The sequence below is a fragment of the Pan paniscus genome, chromosome 18, assembly GCF_029289425.2.
Source record: "Pan paniscus chromosome 18, NHGRI_mPanPan1-v2.0_pri, whole genome shotgun sequence".
Lineage (NCBI taxonomy): Eukaryota > Metazoa > Chordata > Mammalia > Primates > Hominidae > Pan > Pan paniscus.
The window spans coordinates 33800060-33821972 of record NC_073267.2 but is presented as its reverse complement, the minus strand read 5'-3'; the positions used below and the strand labels follow the sequence as shown (position 1 = coordinate 33821972).

General features: G+C 48.0%; 1 protein-coding gene across 2 annotated transcripts; it reads left to right on the top strand.

The window, feature by feature from the left end:
• The first annotated feature begins 1787 nt into the window (after positions 1-1787).
• Positions 1788-12189, top strand: ZNF689 (zinc finger protein 689). 2 transcript variants are annotated; one of them, XM_034940059.3, is made up of 4 exons: positions 4900-4995; positions 5099-5212; positions 8777-8892; positions 9278-12189. In XM_034940059.3, exons 3-4 carry the CDS (start codon positions 8802-8804, stop codon positions 10459-10461), a joined length of 1275 nt encoding a protein of 424 aa, XP_034795950.1. In that variant the 5' UTR covers positions 4900-4995; positions 5099-5212; positions 8777-8801; the 3' UTR covers positions 10462-12189. The 2 variants fall into 2 exon arrangements, with proteins under 2 accessions (XP_003807519.1, XP_034795950.1); XM_003807471.6 differs by lacking the exon at positions 8777-8892 and having other exon boundaries at positions 1788-4900.
• The last annotated feature ends 9724 nt before the right edge of the window (positions 12190-21913 follow it).

Sequence of the window (21913 nt, the reverse complement as noted above, 5' to 3'; positions counted from 1 at the left end):
GCTAATTTTTTGTATTTAGTAGAGACAGGGTTTCACCATGTGGGTCAGGCTGGTCTTGAACTCCTGACCTCAGGCAATCCACCCGCCTCAGCCTCCTGAAGTGCTGGGATGGATTACAGGTGTGAGCCACCACGCCCAGCTGGCCTGACTTTTCTTAACAGATTCATGCAGCCCAGGTTTTTTGTTTGTTTGTTTGTTTTTGTTCTATTTATTTAAACACAGAGTCTCAATCTGTTGACCACGCTGGAGCGCAGTGGTGTAATAATCATAGTTAACTGCAGCCTTGAACTCTTGGGCTCAAGTCATCCTCTCGCCTTAGCCTCCCAAAGGGCTGGGACTACAGGCATGAGCCACCATGCCCACACGCCCAGCCACAATTAGGAGGCTAGAGCTCCCGCCTTTGTTGTTGTTGTTGTTGTTGTTTTTGTTTTTTGAGACAGGGTCTCATTCTTTTGCCCAGGCTGGAGTGCAGTGGTGCAATCTTGGCTTACTGTAGCCTTGACCTCCCAAGTCTCAAGCGATCCTCCCACCTCAGCTTCCCAAGTAGCTGGGACTATAAGTGCCCGACACCATGCCTAGTTAATTTTTGTATTTTTTGTAGAGAAAGGGTTTTGCCATGTTGGCCAGGCTGGTCTTGAACTCCTGGGCTCAAGCAATCCCCCCACCTCGGCCTCCCAAAGTGCTGGGATTATAGGTGTGAGCCACCACACCTAGCCTGTAACTGTAGTTTTTTTTCCACCACCTCTGTTCAAACATCTCCTTCCTCTGAATATCTCACTGCTGCCTCCTCATCCTCCTCCTCCTTCTTCTTTCTTCTCCTTCCTCTTTTTTTTTTTTTTTGAGACGAGTCTCGCTCGGTCGAAAGCTCTGCCTCCCGGGTTCACGCCATTCTCCTGCCTCAGCCTCCTGAGTAGCTGGGACTACAGAAGCCCACCACCACGCCTGGCTAATTTTTTATATTTTTAGTAGAGACGGGGTTTCACCGTGTTAGCCAGGATGGTCTTGATCTCCTGACCTGGTGATCTGCCCGCCTCGGCCTCCCAAAGTGCTGGGATTACAGGCGCGAGCCACCAAGCCCAGCCTTTTTTTTTTTTTTTGAGACTTAGTCTTACTCTGTCACCCAGGCTGGAGTGCAGTGGCACCATCTTGGATCACTGCAACCTCTGCCTTCCAGTTTCAAACAATTCTCTTTGGCTGGGCCTGGTGGCTCATGTCTGTAATCCCAGCACTTTGGGAGGTCGAGGCGGACAGATCAGCTGAGGTCAGGAGTTCAAGACCAGCCTGACCAACATGAAGAAACCCCATCTCTACTAAAAATACAAAATTAGCTGGGTGTAGTGGCGCATGCCTGTAATCCCAGCTACTCGGGAGGCTAAGGCAGGAGAATCGCTTGAATCCGGGAGGCGGAGGTTGCGGTGAGCCGAGATTGCTCCATTGCACTCCAGCCTGGGGGACAAGAGCAAAACTCCGTCTCAAAACAAAACAAAAACAAAACAGAAAACAATTCTCATGCCTCAGCCTCCCAAGTAGCAGGGACTATAGGCATGTGCCACCAAGCCCGGCTAATTTTTGTATTTTTAGTAGAGACAGGGTTTTGCCATGTTGGCCAGGCTGGTCTTGAACTCCTGGCCTCACGTGATCCACCCACCTCGGCCTCCCAAACTGCTGGGATTACAGGTGTGAGCCACTGCTCCCGGCCTCATTGCCTTCTAATTTTGTGACTTTTCCTGCCACATTGTTTGTCTTTATTCCTTGAAAGCTTTGAGGTTAGTGTTTTGCCCATAGTATATGCTTTACAATATTGATTAAAGGGTTAGAGAGATAGATGTGCATGTCACTAGCTAAGAGACATGGCAAATGGTGTATTCTCCTGCTCGCAGGACCCTTGGGGGTGGCATTGAGCTGGTGAAACTCTGCAGTATAACACATACATAGAAGTAGGGGCTAGGCCGGGCGTGGTGGCTCATGCCTGTAATCCCAGCACTTTGGGAGGCAGAGGTGGTTGGATCATGAGGTCAGGAGTTCGAGACCAGCCTGGCCAAGATGGTGAAATCCCATCTCTACTAAAAATACAAAAATTAGCTGAGCACAGTGGCGGGTGCCTGTAATCTCAGCTACTCGGGAGGCTGAGGCAGGAGAATCACTTGAACCCGGGAGGCCAAGGTTGCAGTGAGCCGAGTTTGCACCACTGCACTCTAGCCTGGGCAACAGAGCAAGACTCCGTCTAAAAAAAAAAAAAAGGGCTGGGCACAGTGGCTCACGCCTGTAATCCCAGCACTTTGGGAAGCTGAGACGGGTGGATCACGAGGTCAGGAGATCAAGACCATCCTGGCTAACATGGTGAAACCCCGTCTCTACTAAAAATACAAAAAATTAGCTGGGCGTGGTGGCGGGCGCCTGTAGTCCCAGCTACCCGGGAGGCTGAGGCAGGAGAATGGCGTGAGCCCGGGAGGCGGAGCTTGCAGTGAGCCGAGATCGCGCCCCTGCACTCCAGCCTGGGTGACAGAGCGAGACTCCGTCTCAAAAAAAAAAAAAAAAAAAAAAATGTGGAGGCTAATGGGGTGGGTGCTGGCTTGTTCCATTAGCAATTTTCAGTTCAGTGCCTTTCACATACATGCTTGTATCATTCTGTTATGATTCATTGTGAATTTATATGCTTTACTAGACTGTAAGGTCCATTCAAAGCATGGCCTATGACTTATTTATGTACGCTCTCCCAATTGCCTAGCACTATGCTTTGTACGTTGAACAAATGTCACGTGAAAATAATGTAGGGAGATTATGCAGAATATTGAACTTGAGAAGAAAACAAGAGCTCAGGTGGATTCCTGGTTTAGCAAGCAAATTAGGATACTGTGAAGGAAGGATGCCTATCAGTGGTATGAATAAAGGCTCTGTCTGCCCCAGGTTTAAATCTTTATTCCCCGCTCCTTACTAGCAGTATGGCCCTGGAAACTCATGGAATCCCTCTGAGATCGTTTCTTCATTAGTAGAACCAGGATGATAACCATTGGTTCACAAAATGCTAGTAAAGAATTAATAACGGGCTGGGTGTGGTGGCTCACTCCTGTAATCCCAGCACTTTGGGAGACTGAGGTGGGCGGATTGCTTGAGCTCAGGAGTTCGAGACCAGCCTGGGAAACATGGCGAAACACCGTCTCTACCAAAAATACAAAAAATTAGCAGAGCACTGTGGGTGCATGCCTTCACTCCAGCCTGGGCAACGGAATGAGACCCAGTCTCAAAAAAAAAAAGCGAATAACTAATGGCTCCGGTGCTGTGGCTTATGCCAGTAATCCCAGCCCTTTGGGAGGACGAGGCAGGAGGATCACTTAGCCTAGGGGTTCGAGACCAGCCTGGGCAACACAGGGAAACCCTGACTCGACAAATAACATAAAAAATTAGCCAGGCGTGGTAGGGCACACCAGTAGTCCCAGTTACTCTGAAGGCTGAGGCGGGACGATTGCTTGAGCCCAGGAGTTAGAGGCTGCAGTGAGCTGAGATTGCACTACTGCATTCCATCCAGCCCGGGTAACAGTGAGACCCTGTCTCAAAAAAATAAAAATAAGGCCGGGCATAGTGGCTCACGCCTGTAATCCTAGCACTTCGTGGGGCCGAGGTGGGTGAATCACTTGAGGTCAGAAGTTCGAGACCAGCCTGGCTAACATGGTGAAACCCCATCTCTGCTAATAAATATGAATATTAGTCAGGAGTGGTGGCGCGCGCCTGTAATCTCAGTTACTCGGGAGGCTGAGGCAGGAGAATCGCTTGAATGTGGGAGGCGGAAGCTGCAGTGAGCCGAGATTTCGCCACTGCACTCCAGCCTGGGCGACAGAGCACGACTCTGTCTCAAAAATAAATAAGTAAAATAAAAATAATAAAGATGAAATATGTAATATGCTGGGCATGGCGCCTGCCCCCAGGAAATGCTAACCATAATTCCCTCCCCTAAAGGGCAAACAAAGAATATAACCATTCTCCAAAGTCAAGGATGCTCTGAGAACACCAGTAAAAGGAACTCAGGATAATCTCAGCTCTAACTCGGCCAGAGTGGCTCCATCGCTCAAATCGTTCCCTCCTTCAGTGATTGGCTGAGCCTGCCAGAGTCGAACAGCGGAAAGCAGCCCCAGGGCCTCTTGCTGCCCCCAGGTCGGTGCAAGTCGCTTCACAACTCCTTGTAGTCGCCTGATCCTAGCAGTCCAGCTTCCTGCCCTTATGCAGCTCTTGGCTTCGTTCAAACGGACCGCCTTTGCTACCACCCAATCAGAACGCTCGATCTTCGGCTCTCGTCCAATGAACGCGCGTAATGGGGAGGGGGAAAAAGACGGCGTGAAGCCCAATCGCAGCGCCATTACACTTGAGGGCAAAGAGGTTAGGAAGCCGGCATGGCGCTCCGGTCAATAAAATCGATAGCTGGAAGCTGCCTGTGTTCCAGGCAAAGGCGGTGCGGTAGCAGCGCCGCCATTTTCCCCGAAGGCATCTTCCGGTGCCTTTCACCCAAGTTCGGGCAGGAGTTTCCTGAATAACAGCAAAAGGTTTCCGTTAGCCCCGCAGGCGGCCAATTCCGATTCCCTCCGGGCCTCCCCGGCCACGCTCAGCCCTGGTCCGGCAGGGGCTCCTCGATCCCAGGGGCCGCCAGCGCCCGAGGGCCGAGGCCTGGACAGGGAAGGCCGTGGCGCCGGCTTCTCGGGTCCCATGGCGCCACCTTCGGCTCCGCTCCCTGCGCAGGGACCAGGAAAGGCCAGACCCAGTCGGAAAAGGGGCAGGAGGCCGAGGGCTCTGAAGTTCGTGGACGTGGCCGTGTACTTCTCCCCGGAGGAGTGGGGCTGCCTGCGGCCCGCGCAGAGGGCCCTGTACCGGGACGTGATGCGGGAGACCTACGGTCACCTGGGCGCGCTCGGTGAGGCCGGCCCCATCCGCTGCCGCGGGGCGCGAAGGGATGCAGGAGCCGGAGAGGGTGTAGGCAGGGAGGCCACGGTCCTGGCAGGCGACCAGGTTGTCAGGGGAGGTGGGCAGGGGCTTAGCAGGAGGTGCCGTCGGGGAGATACTACTCGGCGTGATCTAGGAGCTGGCCTTCTGATTTGTTCTCTTTCCCCAGGGTGCGCAGGTCCCAAACCAGCCCTCATCTCCTGGTTGGAACGAAACACCGATGACTGGGAACCGGCTGCTCTAGATCCGCAGGAGTACCCGAGAGGGCTAACAGTCCAGAGAAGTGAGTGCTAAATAACCACGCAGAACCTGCAGCCCTCCTATAACGTTCTACCTCTAACGGCTCTGTCCAGAGTTTTGGTTGGGCTAGGGGTGGGTGCCGCGTATTTAGTATATTCATCTTCCCAGCCTCTTGTGTCTGGTGGTGTGGGGCCGGTCCACCACACAGAGATTCCTATGTCAGTCTGCAAGCTGCAGTTTTCCATTGTGTGAATGAATCAGTGGGCTGCTTCTTCGTCTTTTTTTTTTTTTTTTTTTGTAGAAACATTGTCTTGCTCAGTTCGGTCTTGAACTTCTGGCCTCAAGCGATCCTCCTGCCTTGGCCTCCCAAAATGCAGGGGTTACTGGCGTGAGCCATTGCAGCCAGCCAGAATCAGTGAGCTTTTAACAGGTGCTACCCTCTGCCTCCTTTCCAGGATCTCTGCCTCTAGCCACCTTTGAGTTGGACCAAAGAGATCCTAAACTTCTCAGAGTTTTCTGGGTTTTGGTTGAAGGGAGCTCATGGGGAACAGCTGCCTGGGATGCAGGGGCCTCTTTCTGCTCTTACGGCAGGATGACCCTTATCAGCGAAGGACATACTGCAATCTCCTCAGAATCCAACAAGGCTCTGCTTAACCCCATTCAGGTAGAAGGGTCCCAGATCCACCCATAGTAGAAGATGGAGCTGTCTGGGCTGGAATTTCAGAGCCAGATTCTTCAAGACCAGGGATAGCTGTCCAAGATTCAGATCTGACCATGATATTTCCTTGCTTAAAACTTTTCACTTAATTTTTGCCAAGGTTGTTAAATGGCCATTGGTTATATCTAAATCACTTGGGGAACTTGGTAAAAATGCAGGTTCCAGGACCCCATCCCAGAGCTATTCATTCACTCGTGTGAATGTTTAGGAACTTCCATTTTTTAAATAGCCTCAGCTGATTCAGATGTGCATCTAGGTTTGAAAACCGGCCGGCTGGTGGCTCATGCCTGTAATCCCAGCACTTTGGGAGGCCGAGGTGGGTAGATCACTTGAGGTCTGGAGTTCAAGACCAGCCTGACCAACATCGTGAAACCCCGTCTCTACTAAAAAAATACAAAAATTAGCCGGGCGCTATGGTGGGCGCCTGTAATTCCAGCTACTCAGGAGGCTGAGGCAGGGAGAATTGCTTGATCCCGGGAGGTGGAAGTTACAGTGAGCCGAGATCGTACCAGTGTACTCCAGCCTGGGTGCCACAGTGAGACTCCATCTTGGGGGGAAAAAAAAAAGAAAAGAAAACCACTGGGTAAAATACAGTCCAAGGTCTTTAACAATGCTAACAGCAGTGGTTCTCAAAGCGTGGTCTCAGACCAGAAGCAGCATTATTTGGAAACTTGTTAGAAATGCACATTCTTGGACCCTACCCCAGACCTGCTGAATCCAAAGCGGGCACTAGGGCCTGGCATTCTGTTTCAGTAAATCCTCCCAATGATTCTGATCACAGTGGAGTTTGAGAACCATTGGCTTAGAGGGCCTTTTGACCCAGTCACTGCTAGCTCATACCTCATAGGTTTCCATATCTTGCCTTACACTCTTTTTTGTGTGTGTGTGAGACGGAGTCTTGCTCTGTTGCCCAGGCAGGAGTGCAGTGGCACGATCTCAGCTCACTGTAACCTCTTGCTCCCGGTTTCAAGCAATTCTCCTGTCTCAGCCTCTGGAGTAGCTGGGACTACAGGTGCCCACGATCACACCCGGCTAATTTTTAGTAGAGACAGGGTTTCTCCATATTGGTCAAGCTGGTCTCGAACTCCTGACCTCAGGTGATCCGCCTGCCTTGGCCTTCCAAAGTGCTGGGATTGCAGGTGTAAGCCACCGCGCCCAGCCTGTCTTGCTTTACACTTTGTGTCTAAGAAGATCTTAGGGCCTGTGCACACTGTACACTGAGCCTTGGGACTTATGTTTCTTTTCTTTTTTTTTTTTTTTTGAGACGGAGTTTTGCTCTTCCACCCAGGCTGGAGTGTAGTGGTGCAATCTTGGCTCACTGCAACCTTTGCCTTCCGGTTTCAAGTAATCATCTTGACTCAGTTTCCCAAGTAGCTGGGATTACAGGCGCCCGCCAGCATGCACGGCTAATTTTTGTATTTTTAGTAGAGACGGGGTTTCACCATGTTGGCCAGGCTGGTCTCGAACTCCTGACCTCACAGTCCGCCCACCTTGGCCTCCCAAAGTGCTGGGATTATAGGAATGAGCCACTGCGCTTGGCTGGGACTTACGTTTCTAACACTGCATAATTTTAATTCTTTTTTTTTTTTTTGAGATGGAGTCTCACTCTGTCATGCAGGCTGGAGTGCAATGGCGTGATCTTGGCTCACTGCAACCTCCGCCTCCCAGGATCAAGTGATTCTCCCACCTCAGCCTCTGGGTAGCTGGGATTATAGGCACCTGCTATTGTGCCCAGCTAATTTTTGTATTTTTGTAAAGACGGGGTTTCACCATGTTGGCCAGGCTGGTCTTGAACTCCTGACCTCAGGTGATCCGCCTGCCTCAGCCTCCTAAAGTGCTAGGATTACAGACATGAGCCACCACGCCCAGCCACATTTTTTAAAGAATCAGCTAAGTCAAATAAACCATCCACAATGGAATTCTGTGTAGCTGTAAAATAGAAAAAAGGTTTGCTGACATAAAATGATCTTTAGAATATATTAAGTGAAAAAATGTAAAGTGTGTATAAGGTGTGTATATGTTGTCTTTTGTATAAGAAAGGTGAGCTGGGCATGGTGGCTCACGCCTGTAGTCACTTTGGGAGACAGAGGCGAGCAGATAACCTGAGGTCAGGAGTTCGAGACCAACCTGGCCAACATGGTGAAACCCCGACTCTACTAAAAATACAAAAAATTAGCCGGGCATAGTGGTGCATGCCTGTAATCCCAGCTACTTAGGAGGCTGAGGCAGGGAGAATCACTTGAACCCGGGAGGCGGAGATTTCAGTGAACTGAGATCACACCATTGCACTCCAGCCTGGGTGACAGAGCGTGACTCTGTCTCAAAAAAGAAAAAAAAAAAGAAAGGTGGGGAAGAGAACATACGCTGTAAAGCATGTATATGCAATCTCTTATGAAAGAAAGATAGGGAAGGTGACATTTGTATTGCATCAAAAAAATGGGAAAAAACTAATATGGTTTCTACAAGGTAGATTGGAAAAAGGTGGCAGCAAGACTTCTCTGTATTCCTTTATTAATATTTTGACTTGTTTGTTTTTTGAGATAGGGTCTTGCTGTGTTGCCCAGGCTGGAGTACAGTGGTGCCATCATGGTTCACAGTAGCCTTGAACTCCTGGGCTCAAGTAATCCTCTACCTCAGCCTTCCAAGTAGCTAGGACTACAGGCAGGCGCGCGTGCCACCATGCCAGGCTAATATTTGTATTTTTTGTAGAGATGGGGTCTCACTATGCTGCCCAGGCTGATCTTGAACTCCTGGGTTCAAGCGATCTCTTGCCTTGGGCTCCCAAAGTGCTGGGATTACAGGCATGAGCAACCATGCCTGGCTGATATTTTGACTTTTGAATGATGTAAGCTTACCTCTTCAAAAATATTCCTTTTTTTTTTTTTTGAGATGGAATCTCGCTCTCTCGCCCAGGATGGAGTGCAGTGGCACAATCTCGGCTCACTGCAACCTCTGCCTCCCGGGCGATTCTCCTGCCTCAGCCTTCTGGGTAGCTGGGATTACAGGTGCGTGCCACCACACCCGGCTAATTTTTGTATTTTTAGTAGAAACAGGGTTTCACCATGTTGGTCAGGCTGCTCTCAAACTCCTGACCTTGTGATCTGCCCGCCTCGGCCTCCCAGTGCTTACGATTACAAGCGTGATCCACTGCGTCCGGCCTCAATTTTTAAAGTTAGTTTAATCTCCGAGAAATCTTCCTAGACTTCTCCAAGCTGGGTTAGAAGCTCCTGTAATGCACACCGTATTTGCATGACAGTATGTCACACTTAGCTGTCTGTGGCACTAGGAATTGAGACCAGGGGGTGAGTCTATTGGTCTTGTAACCTATAATGTAATTGACAAGAGCAGGAGCCCAGTATTTGTTAAATTAATGCTTCTGTATTTCTATAGAAAGCAGAACCAGAAAGAAGAATGGGGAGAAGGAAGTATTCCCGCCTAAGGAGGCACCCCGAAAGGGGAAGCGAGGCCGGAGGCCCAGCAAACCCCGACTGATTCCCAGGCAGACGTCCGGGGGCCCCATCTGCCCTGACTGCGGCTGTACCTTCCCTGATCATCAGGCCCTGGAGAGCCACAAGTGCGCCCAGAATCTAAAAAAGCCTTACCCTTGCCCAGACTGTGGGCGCCGCTTTTCCTATCCATCCCTGCTGGTCAGTCACCGGCGGGCACACTCCGGCGAGTGCCCCTATGTTTGTGACCAGTGTGGCAAACGTTTCTCCCAGCGCAAGAACCTCTCCCAGCACCAGGTCATCCATACAGGGGAGAAGCCCTATCACTGCCCTGACTGTGGTCGCTGCTTCCGGAGGAGCCGGTCCTTGGCCAATCACCGGACCACACACACAGGCGAAAAACCCCACCAGTGCCCTAGCTGTGGACGTCGCTTCGCCTACCCCTCCCTGCTAGCCATCCACCAGCGTACACACACGGGAGAGAAGCCCTACACTTGCCTCGAGTGCAACCGCCGCTTCCGCCAGCGCACGGCCCTCGTCATCCACCAGCGCATCCACACGGGCGAGAAGCCCTACCCGTGCCCGGACTGCGAGCGGCGCTTCTCCTCCTCCTCTCGCCTGGTCAGTCACCGGCGTGTGCACTCCGGGGAGCGTCCCTATGCCTGTGAGCACTGTGAGGCCCGCTTCTCCCAGCGCAGCACGCTGCTCCAGCACCAGCTCTTGCACACCGGAGAGAAGCCCTACCCCTGCCCAGATTGTGGGCGTGCCTTCCGGCGGAGCGGCTCCCTGGCCATCCATCGCAGCACGCACACAGAGGAGAAGCTGCACGCCTGCGACGACTGTGGTCGCCGCTTTGCCTACCCCTCACTGCTGGCCAGCCACCGGCGCGTGCACTCGGGCGAGCGGCCCTATGCCTGCGACCTTTGCTCCAAGCGTTTTGCTCAGTGGAGCCACCTGGCCCAGCACCAGCTGCTGCACACGGGGGAGAAGCCTTTCCCCTGCCTCGAGTGTGGCCGGTGCTTCCGCCAGAGGTGGTCTCTGGCTGTCCACAAGTGTAGCCCCAAGGCCCCAAACTGTAGCCCTAGATCTGCTATCGGGGGCTCCAGTCAGAGGGGCAACGCCCATTAGAAGGGGAAGGACTGCCTACGTTCATTTCATTTTATGGAGGGTCCCAGAAAAGGGAAGGAGGAGCCCCAGGTCATACAGGGCAGAGTCAGAACTAAACCCGGGTCTCCTGCTGCACAGAGCTGAACTTTGTATCTTGCAATGCGCTGGCTGCCTCCCTGTGCGTGTCTGGAACAGTCCCATTAGGAGAGGTGACATCATTTGGTTAAAGTTTTCCAAGCTACCCTATCCTAAAATAGTTTGTGTGGATATCAGGGCTAAAAGTTCTCCCCATCTATTTTAGGGGCTGTCTGCTTTTCTAGTCTGTCCACACAGGGATTGCCTGTCATCTTGCATGCAATCAGGAGAATCTCATAGGGGCAGGACCTTCCCCTACTCTGCCTCTTCCTCCATACTAGGTTGGAAAAATCTGGTTTAGCCCACTTTTTGCAACACTCCTGCCAAGTGGTCTTCTAACCATTGCTTGAAAATCTCTCTTGACAGGGAGCTCACTACCTCACAAGGCAGGTCATTTCATTGTGGGATCTATAGAAGGTTAAGTACCACATTCTCCTCTAAACCTTGCCTACGACATGTTTAATACTTCATCTACATAGCAGCCCTTCAGATAATCACAACCACTTTGCCCCCAAGTTTTCAGGTTAAGTAGCATGAATTTGGTCATTCCTTAAAGACAGGGTTTCAATTTCCACACATGATCTCTGCAAACAGGCACTGGGTTTTCAGTGTCCTTTTTGAAGGGTCATATAAAAATAAGGTAACACCCACAGTGCCACTACACCTTCTGGGGCTGGACTTGTTTCAGCAGCTTTGGTTGCACTGAATTTGGGGGAGCTGCAAGGTACCAGGGGTTTATTGGGTTGCAGATATATAAATGCCCTAAACTTAAAAAAAAAAAAAAAAAGCTATAAAGCTAAGTCTTCATCTTGTATTTGGAAAATTGGTTCAAGCTGGGTATGAGACATAAGTGTAGTCAGCTCTGGGAGAAGGTTGCTCTTAAGGAGAAGCAGGGACCTGTGGTTTAGCAGCAGGAAGTGCAAATGGGACTGGCTTGTGCTCTACCTGGCAGACCTGGATTGGCTTCAGGCAGCCAGTGCCTGGAAAAGCCTGGAGAATTGGGCCGTACTTGACCCTGATTCTCATCAGGCACAGATGAATCACATAATACACAGATGAATCACAGGCACCTAAGAATCGGCACAGAACTTCCGTGAGGCCTCAGTCAGCATTTTTTCACAAAATGAGCTGAGGCCATTCAAGGAGGCTAGAAAGAGGGAACTGAATCCAGAGAGGAAGAGTCTATAGTCATCAAGTTGTATCCATGCCAGCCTCCCTCCACAGAGGTGGCAGCAGCGTGGCTCAATCTGATCCACCTCCATGGCACCCACTGGGTAGGTGCTTCATAAAGCTTTACCGAGTTAAATGTGAACAAGGCCTACCACTTTGCCTTGGGCAGCTGCACCAAATTAGAATTTCCAGATGTGACTCATCTCATATTCCAACAGCTGGAGTGGGTCATCCTTTACCCCTGTGGCTCCTTCCTACAGCTCTCCTGATCTCAGCACAAGCAGGGGAGCAGCTGGGGGAACACAGCTTTATGTAATTACCTCTGTTCAATATTTAGCAAGTTGCATTGTAACATTGTAACTGTTTGTTTCTCCTTGGATGATGAGCTACCCCCAAGAAGGGGTCATATCAGATTGGGTCTCATTAAAATGTCTGATGAATGAATTCTGTTCCTTGTGGAATTACTTTTTACAAAATATCAGTCTGGTTCCTTGACTCTGTAGCAATCTTTGCTATTCTGATGGGAGAGCCAGACTTTCAGACCAGGAGATCTGTCCTGCCCAGCAGAGCCCTATTACCAGGTCTGCCCAGTCCCCTGGTAGAGCTGGCTCTTTCCCCTACCCTTTGTCACCAGAACGCAAGGATTTCCTCAGCTAGGAATTGTATAACTTTCTTTGGGACTGGATTGTAATTCATAAAACTTGGTAGCCACTGATGGCTAAATTCCATTATGTGGTCTGTGGAGAGCAGAAATGGGAGATAACCTCCTATGTTCCCTGAAGCACTTCAATCCACCCGAGCTGGGATCCTGGTTCCTTATTCAGTGAGAGATCCTAGCATCCTTCCAATAACTTCCCCTTTCCGCTTAAGGTGGTTTGAGTTTCTGTTATTTGCAATCAAAAGAATGAACTAATACACAGCCTCAGTCTGGGTTAATCTCCCATCTGCCTCCATGCCTAGATATGAGCTGTGAAGAAAAGCACTGCATTGCTGCTGAGAGGGGCCACGATACCTTTCCTGACCTTCCACCTCAGTAGAACCTTCAATATTATGTCTTCTGGGCTGGGTGCAGTGGCTCATGCCTGTAATCTCAGCACTTTGGGAGGCCAAGGCGGGAGGATTGTTTGACCTGGGAGTTTGAGACCAGCCTGGGCAATATAGCAAGACTTAAAAAGCAACAACAGTAATAAGACAATATTATGTCTTCCATATATATATATAGAATTAAAGTTAGATATAAACTAATAGTTTATATACAAATGTATAAATACAAATATAAATAAGTATATAAATACTCTGGTAGTCCAGAGCAGGACCACCCTATAGGCAGTGTGCCCAGAGTAGCATTCCATTTTTTTTTTTTTTTTTTTTTTTGAGATGGAGTCTTGCTTTGTTGCCCAGGCTGGAATGCAGTGGCATGATCTCAGCTCACTGCAACCTCCTCCTCCTGGGTTCAAGTGATTCTCCTGCCTCAGCCTCCCTGGTAGCTGGGACTACAGGTGCCTGCCACCACACCCGGCTAATCTTTTGTATTTTTAGTTGAGACAGGATTTCACCATGTTAGCCAGGATGGTCTTGATCTCCTGACTTCATGATCCACCTGCCTCAGCCTCCCAAAGTGCTGGGAATTCAGGTGTGAGCCACTGCTCCTTGCCCATTCCATATATTTTTAACCAGTAAATACCTCCTCTTTCACTAGGAAAATACAAGGGGTCAAATAGGAGCTTCTTTAACATTCCGCTCCCTGCCATTACTCCAAATTGACCAGTGTGCCCACTCATATTTACTTCTGATCCATCTCAGCAAGTCCTGGATATACAATGTTCAGCAACACAGCTGGGCCTGGGTTTCATCCCCTTCTGCCCCTCAGGGACTTTGCTCTATTATTCCTACTTTCTCGTCTCCTAGTTTTATGGTTTCAGATTCCCTTTCTTGTCCCAAAGACACTCCAGCCTATAAGCATGCTAAGATCTACCTTTAAAACAATAAAAAAGAACTTTTCTCTCGATCCCTATTATTTTCAGCTAAATGCCTTGAAGCAGTAGCCTACATTCACTGAATCCACTTTTTTCTTTTCTTTCTTTTTTTGAGCCGGAGCCTCACTCTGTCACCCAGGCTGGAGTGCAGTGGCACGATCTCTGCTCACTGCAGCCTCCACCTCCTCCCAGGTTCAAGTGATTCTGTGCCTCAGCCTCCTGAGTAGCTGAGACTGCAGGTGTATGCTACCACACCCAGCTAATTTTTGTATTTTTAGTAGAGATGGGGTTTCACCATGTTGGCCAGGCTGTTCTCAAACTCCTGACCTCAAGTGATCTGCCTGCCTCAGCTTCCCAAACTGCTGGGATTACAGGTGTGAGCCACGGCACCTGGCCTGAATCCATTTCTGTTTATTCTTTGGCCTACTGCCATATTAATAGCCACTTGACTGAGCTTTTATGATGTTCCATGTACTGTGTTAAGCACTTTATATACATTCCAATCCAATGTTCACAAGAACTCTATAAAGTAGGTGTTAACAGACACTCCTCCATGAGTCTCCCTGCTGTGACTCCAAATTGACCAGCGTGCCCACTCATATTGACTTCCGATCCATCTCGGCAAGTCCTGCCTTCACATCTTGTTGAGTTGGCAAAAATTGCAAGTCCCTGCCTTCAACAAATTCTCAGACTTGAGCCTATTCACAGATCTAGAGTCTCCCCTTCTCTAGATCTGGGGAGGCTGGGTTCCCTTGATGAAGGACTTGATGTCAGTTCTACACTGACAAAAACATGCTGTAGAGCTTCTAGCCTTTTCCAAGTGTACCTGCAGCCATTTAGCAAGCACATTAGATTGGAATGTATATAAAGTGCTTAACTCAGTACATGGCACATCATGAAAGCTCAGTCAAGTGTCTATTAATACTGCAGTGGGCCAAAGAATAAACAAGTGGGTTCAGTGAATGTAGACTACTGCTACTGTGAGCATCAGAGAAGGGGAAGTAACTAGAGTTTCCAGAGATTTGTTGACATTGGACCTAAACTAATTTTAATTCTAGGAGATACAAAATTTAGTTTACCAGGTACAGTGGACTAATGGGATCAGGTGTGTGTAGGAATGGGTTAACTCAGGAGGTGTAGGTTGTTCAAACCCTGCACATTCCAAAGAAAGCTCATCTTTAGAACTGGTATTTGGTCTGCTCCTGGGAAATAACTTCTGAGCCCGTGGAATATTTTATTTGATTAGTGTTTTTGTATGCCAGAGGTCTTGGGCCATGCCATCATGCTGTACCAGTCTGAACAAATAAGTTTATCCTAAGTGTGATTTATAGTGAACATTGTTTTTCGCTCTGGGGTCTGAGTAGCAGATATCAGTAGTATGGACACTCCAAGCCTATGTGACTAATCCCCAATAAAAACCCCACACATGGCCGGGCGCGGTGGCTCACGTCTGTAATCCCAGCACTTTGGGAGCGCGAGGTGGGTGGATCACCTGTGGTCAGGAGTTTGAGACCGGCCTGGCCAACGTGGTGAAACCCCGTCTCTACTAAAAATACAAAATTAGCCAGGTAGTGGCACACACCTGTAATCCCAGCTACTTGGGAGGCTGAGGCAGGAGAATTGCTTGAACCTGGGAGGTGGAAGTTGCAGTAAGCTGAGATCGCACCATTGCTCTCCAGCCTGGGCAACAAAAGTAAGACTATCTAAACAAACAAACAAACAAACAAAAAACCAAAACAAACAAAAAAAGCCTGCACCCTAAAGCTTGGGTGAACTTCTCTGTTTGGGAACAATCAGCACCTGTTGTCAAAAATCATTGCAGGGAGAAAAAAGCACGTCCCTGTGATACCCCACTGGGAGTAGACACCTGAAAGTTTGTGCCTGGTTGCATCTGGATTTTGTCCCATGTACCTTATCCCTTTGATGATTTTAATCTGTGTCGTTTTGCTTTAATAAACCATAAATGTAAGTATAACCAATAAATAAAAATAAATAAGCAAAGCCCTTGCCACTCATTACCCAGAACAATTCTCAGGAGTGTTGGCGGCAAGCAAACCTTGAGGGAGAGGTAATGTCTGCATCCAGGACAAAGAGCAGCTTCCTTACTGCTTACTATAAAACAGCAGATGGCTGGGCATGGTGGCTCACAACTGTAATCCCAGAACTTTTGGTGGCCAAGGCAGGAGGATTGCTTGAGGCCAGGAGTTTGAGACTACCCTGGCCAACATAGCAAGACCCCATCTTATTTATTTATGTATTCATTTAGAGAAGGAGTCTCACTCTTGTCACCCAGGCTGGAGTGCAGTGGCATGATCTTGGCTCACTGCAACCTCCACCTCCTGGGTTCAAGCAACTTTCCTGCCTCAGCCTCCCAAGTAGCTGGGATTACACTCACCTGCCACCATGCCCAGCTAATTTTAGTATTTTTGTAGAGACAGGGTTTCACCATGTTGGTCAGGCTGGTCTCGAACTCCTGACCTCAGGTGATCTGCCTGCCTTGGCCTCCCAAAGTGCTGGGATTACAGGCGTGAGCCACCGCTCCCAGCCAAATCCCATCTTTAAAAAGGAAAAAAACAGCAGGAGCTTCCTGTTCCTCCCCTATGATGCAACTCACTGTGTGTCTAGCATCCATCTGGGCACATCCCACATTGCCCCTGCAGGGGGCAGAAGGGAACCAATGCAGGCATGCTCATGCTGCTTGTTGTGCCCTGAACAGTAAGGTCTTTTGTCTCTGTTTTCTGACAGCATCCATGAAACAATAACAGACCCATTTATTAACCTATAAGTAGGGCAGCCTCAAATTCCAGATCTGACTGTAGGTATTGTTTTCCTTGACCAGATGAGGAAACAGAGGCACAGTGACATTAAATAGCTTGTTGACCGGGCACAGGGTGCACGCCTATAATCCCAGCACTTTGGGAGGCCGAGGCGGGTGGATCACCTGAAGTCAGGAGTTCGAGACCGGTCTGACCAACATGGTGAAATCCCGTCTCTACTAAATGCAAAAACGTAGCCAGGCATGGTGGCACATGCCTGTAATCTCAACTACTTGGGAGGCTGAGGCAGGAGAATCACTTGAACCCGGGAGGCAAAGGTTGCAATGAGCCGAGATTGCGCCATTGCACTCCAGCCTGGGCAACAAGAGTGAAACTCTGTCTCAAAAAATTAAAAAATAAATAAATAAATAACTTGTCCAGGATCACATATCTGGGTGACTGTAAAGTCAGCTGCCATGCAATTATTCTAAGACTGTCCTTTAAGATAACTGATGACCTAGTTAACAAATCAGTGCTTCAGTTTTTATCTTACATACCTTAGTTTTCCTACTTAAGCTCTCTTGTAACTTAGCTTTCATGCCCCGCATTCTTCTAGTCTTCCTGGTGCCGCTTGTGGCTTCTGCTAGTGTGTACATGTGAGAATTCCTTCCCAGCAAGAAAGAGTCTTGCTCTGTGGCCCAGGCTGGAGTGCAGTTGTGTGATCATGGCTCACTGCCGCTTCTACTTCCCTGAGCTCAAGTGATCCTCCCGCTTCAGCCTCCTGAGTAGTTGGGACCACAGGCATGTGCCACCACACCCAACTAATTTTTTTGTATTCTTTGTAGGGATGAGGTTTCTCCATGTTGCCCAGGCTGGTATCGACCTCCTGGGCTCAAGCAATCCTCCTGCCTTGGCTTCCTAGAGTGCTGGGATTACAGGTGTGGGCCACCTCGCCCGGCCTTATGTTTTTTCCAAATCCCAAAAATAATCAGTAAAGAAATTGGGAAAATGCAAAAAAGTGATAATTATTTATTATTTGTTTGTTTGTGTGTTTATTCATTTATTATACTCTGTTGCCCAGGCTGGAGTGCAACGGCAAGATCTCGGCTCACTGCAACCTCTGTCTCCTAGGTTCAAGCAATTCTCCTGCCTCAGCCTCCCAAGTAGCTAGGGTTACAGGCGTGTGCCACCACGCCCGGCTAATTTTTTTTTTTTTGTATTTTTAGTAGAGATGGGGTTTCACCATGTTGGCCAGGCTGGTCTTGAACTCCTGATCTCAGGTGATTCACCTGCCTCAGCCTCCCAAAGTGCTGGGATTACAGGCGTGAGTCACCACGCCCAGCTCATCTGTATATCTTCTTTGGAGAAATGTCTATATAAATCCTTTGCCTGCTTTCATCTTTTTTTTTTTTAATTCTTTTTTTGAGTGGTGTCTTGCTCTGTTGCCCAGGTTGGAATGCTGTGGTGCCATTTTGGCTCACTGCACCCTCCACCTCCCAGGCTCAAGTGATTTTCATGCCTTAGCCTCCTGAGTAGCTGGGATTACAGGTCTGTGCCACAATGCCGGCTAATTTTTGTATTTTTAGCAGAAATGGAGTTTCATCATCTCTGTTGGCTAGGCTGGTCTCGAATTTCTGGCCTCAAGTGATCTGCCTGTCTTGGCCTCCCAAAGTGCTGGGATGACAGTGTGAGCCACCGTGCCCAGCCTCTTTGCTTGCTTTTAAATTGGGTTTTTATTTTTTAGTGGTTGTTGAGTTACCGGAGTTATTTATAAATTCTGAATATTAATCCCTTATTAGACACATGATTTACAAATATTTTCTCCCATTCTGTGGGGTGTCTTTTCATTCTCAATAGTGGTTTTGCTTTTTTTTTTTCTTTTGAGATGAAGTCTCACTCCATTGCCCAGGCTGGAGTGCAATGGTGCGATCTTGGCTCACTACAACCTTCACTTCCCAGGTTCAAGCGATTCTCGGGCCTCAGCCTCCCAGAGTAGCTGGGATTACAGGCATGAGCTACCATGCCCACCTAATTTTTGTATTTTTAGTAGAGATGGAGTTTCACAATGTTGGCCAGGCTGGTCTCAAACTCCTGACCTTAGGCGATCCACCTGCCTCAGACTCCCAAAGTGCTAGGAGTACAGGTGTGAGCCACTGCACCCAGCCACAATTCATTTTAAAAGTTTTGAAAGACACAGTAAAGTTGAAGGACTTTTACAGAGAATACCCATATACTCACCACCTAGATTCTACCACTAACATTTAGTGTATCTGCTTTATCATGTAACTATCAGTTACTCTACCAGTACACTTTGTTTTTGGGTGCATGTAAAAAAAATTGCTGAAATCAGTACACTTCACCTGTAAACATTTCAACATGCATATCATTAACTAGAGCTCCACGTTTGTTTTACATATTTTTTGAGTTAAAAGTACATAAAATGCACAAACTTTAAGTGTATATTTGCCGAGTGTTGACAAAGACGTATACATCTGTAACTGAAACCCCTATCCAAATACATAACATTACCATCATCCTAGAAAGTTGCCTCATGTGGCTGGGTGCAGTGGCTCACGCCTGTAATCCCAGTAGTTTGGGAGGCTGAGGCAGGCAGATCACGAGGTCAGGAGTTCGAGACCATCCTGGCCAATATGGTGAAACCCCGTCTCTACTAAAAATACAAAAATTAGCTGGGCATGGTGGCATGTGCCCATAATCCCAGCTACTAGGGAGGCTCAGGCAGGAGAAGCGCTTGAACCAGGGAGTCAGAGATTGCAGTGAGCTGAGATTGTGCCGCTGTACTCCAGCCTGGCGACAGAGTGAGATTCTGTCTCAAAAAAAAAAAAAAGAAAAGAAAAGAAAGAAAGTTGCCTTATGCCCCTTCCTAGTCAATTCCCATTCCCACCCCACCAGAGACAACTACTATTCTAATTAGTGTTCCCTGTTATAAAACTTCATATAATTGGAATCATACAGTGTGTATTTTTTTTTTTTTTTTGTCTAAAGCTTCTTTTATTCAGCATAATGTCTCTGAGTCCTACTTCTTTTTAGACTTTCTTGAGTTCAGAGCTGGGAGAGTGCTCCCACATCAACAGAGTAGTTGACAAACTCAGAAATGCTCCTCAACAATGTTACCTGTGTTCATTTGTTACTGTAAGAAATTACTAGAAACTGGTGGCTGAAAACAACACAAATTTATCGTCTTATAGTTCTTCAGGTCTAAAGTCTGAAAATAGGTCTTATGGGACAATCAAGGTGTTGGCAGGGCTGCATTCCTTTTCTAGAGGCTCTAGGGAGAATCTGTTTCTTGCCTTTTCCAGCTTCTAGAGGCTGCCTGCATTCCTTGGCTAGTGGCCCCTCTCCAGCAACTGCATCACTCCACCTCTGCTTTTGTTGTCACATATCCTTCTCAGACTTTTACCCTCTTGCCTCCCTTTTATAAGGACCATTGTGATTACATTAGACTCAACAGGTTAGTGTTCCTAACTCAAAATCCGTAGTTTAATCACATCTGCAAAGTCCTATTTGCTAATATAAGGTAACACAATCAAAGGTTTTGCAGATTAGGATGTGAAATCTTTGGGGTCCATTATTCTTCTTAATTCATACATAATAACTATACATAAATATGGGGTATGTGGTGATGTTTCTATACATATGATGTGTAGTGATCAAATCGGGGCAATTAACATACCCATCATTTAAAACATTTATTATTTCTTTGTGTTAGGAACATTCAATATCTTCTCTTCTAGCTATTTGAAAATATATAGTATATTATTGTTAACTATAGTCATCCTACAGTGCTATAAAACACTAGAACTTATTCCTCCAATATAGCTAATAATTTTATGTCCATTAACAAATTTTTCCCTATCCCACCCTTGCCCCTACCCTTCCCTTTCTAGCCTCTAGTAACATCTATTCTGCCTTTTTTTTTTTTTTTTTTTGAGATGGAGTTTTGCTGTTTGGCCCTGGCTGGAGTGAAGTGGCACAATCTCGGCTGACTGCAATCTCTTACACCTGCATTCAGGCAATTCCTGTGCCTCAGCCTGCCAAGTAGCTGGGATTACAGGCATGTGCCACCACGCCTGGCTAATTTTTGTATTTTTAGTAGAGACAGGGTTTTACCATACCGGCCAGGCTGGTCTCGAACTCCTGACCTCAGGTGATCCATCCACCTCGGCCTCCCAAAGTGCTAGGATTACAGGCATTAGCCACCATACCCGGCCTCCACTAACTTTTGACTCCCCAAAACTTAACTACTGTTGACTGGAAGCCTTACCAATAACATAAATAGTCAATTAAAACATGTTTTGGGGTTGGGTGCCATGGCCCATGCCTGTAATCCCAGCTGAGGCTGAGCCAGGAGGATTGCTTGAGCTTGGGAGGCGGAGGTTGCAGTGAGCCGAGATCTCACCACTGCACTCCAGCCTGGGTGACAGAGCCAGACCTTGTCCTAAAAAAAAAATCAGATAGTAAATATTTAAATACATATATACTTTTTTGGGCTTACGCCTGTAATCCCAGCACTTTGGGAGGCTGAGGCGAGAGGACTGCTTGAGCTCAGGAGTTCGAGACCAGCCTGGACAACAAGGTGAAACCCCGCTTCTACAAAAAATTAAAAAATTAGCCAAGCATGGTGGCATGTACCTGTATTCCCAGCTACTTGGGAGGCTAATGTAGGAGGATGGCTTGAGCTCAGGAGGCAGAGGTTGCCAGGATGGCAGCCACTGCACTCCAGCCTGGGTGACAGAGCCAGACCCTGTCTCAAAAAGAAAAAAACAAAAACATATTTTGTATGTCATATATATCATATACTGTACTCTCTCCCCCCACCTGTTTTTTTTTTTTTAAATTTAGAGATGGGTCTTGCTCTGTCACGAAGGTTGGAGTGCAGTGACGTGATCACAGCTCAACTGCAGCCCGAAACTCCTCAGCTCAAGTGATCTTCCTGCCTCAGCCTCCTGAGTAGCCGGGACTACAGGCGCATGCCACCACGCCTGGCTTATATAGTGTATTCTTATCATAAAGTAAGCTAGAGAAAAGAAAATGTTATTAAGAAAATCATAAGGAAGAGAAAATATATTTACTATTCATTAAGTGGAAGTGGATCATCATAAAACTCTTCATCATCATCATCTTCATGTTGAGCAGTCTGAGGAAGAAGAGGAGGAAGGGTTGGTCTTGCTGTTTCAAGGGTGGCAGAGGCAGAAGAGGTGGAGAAGGGGGAAGGGGGAGCAGAAGAGGCAGGCACACTGGTGCAACTTTATGGAAATACATCGTAATTTCTGGAAATACATCATAATTTCATAATACATCATAAGTACATCAAAAAATGACTTTTTTTGCTTTTTCATTTCTCTAGACATATTTCTATACAGTACCAATCCTTCTTCTACTGTTTGCTTTAGTTTCAGTGCCCATATCTTAGAA

Bases quoted from the DNA above. Each gene is read 5' to 3' on its own strand.
- ZNF689 (XM_003807471.6), top strand. From the start codon at position 4,696: ATGGCGCCACCTTCGGCTCCGCTCCCTGCGCAGGGACCAGGAAAGGCC. The intron at 4,901-5,098 runs GTGAGGCCGGCC...CTCTTTCCCCAG, and splicing joins CGGTCACCTGGGCGCGCTCG to GGTGCGCAGGTCCCAAACCA. The intron at 5,213-9,277 runs GTGAGTGCTAAA...GTATTTCTATAG, and splicing joins AGGGCTAACAGTCCAGAGAA to AAAGCAGAACCAGAAAGAAG.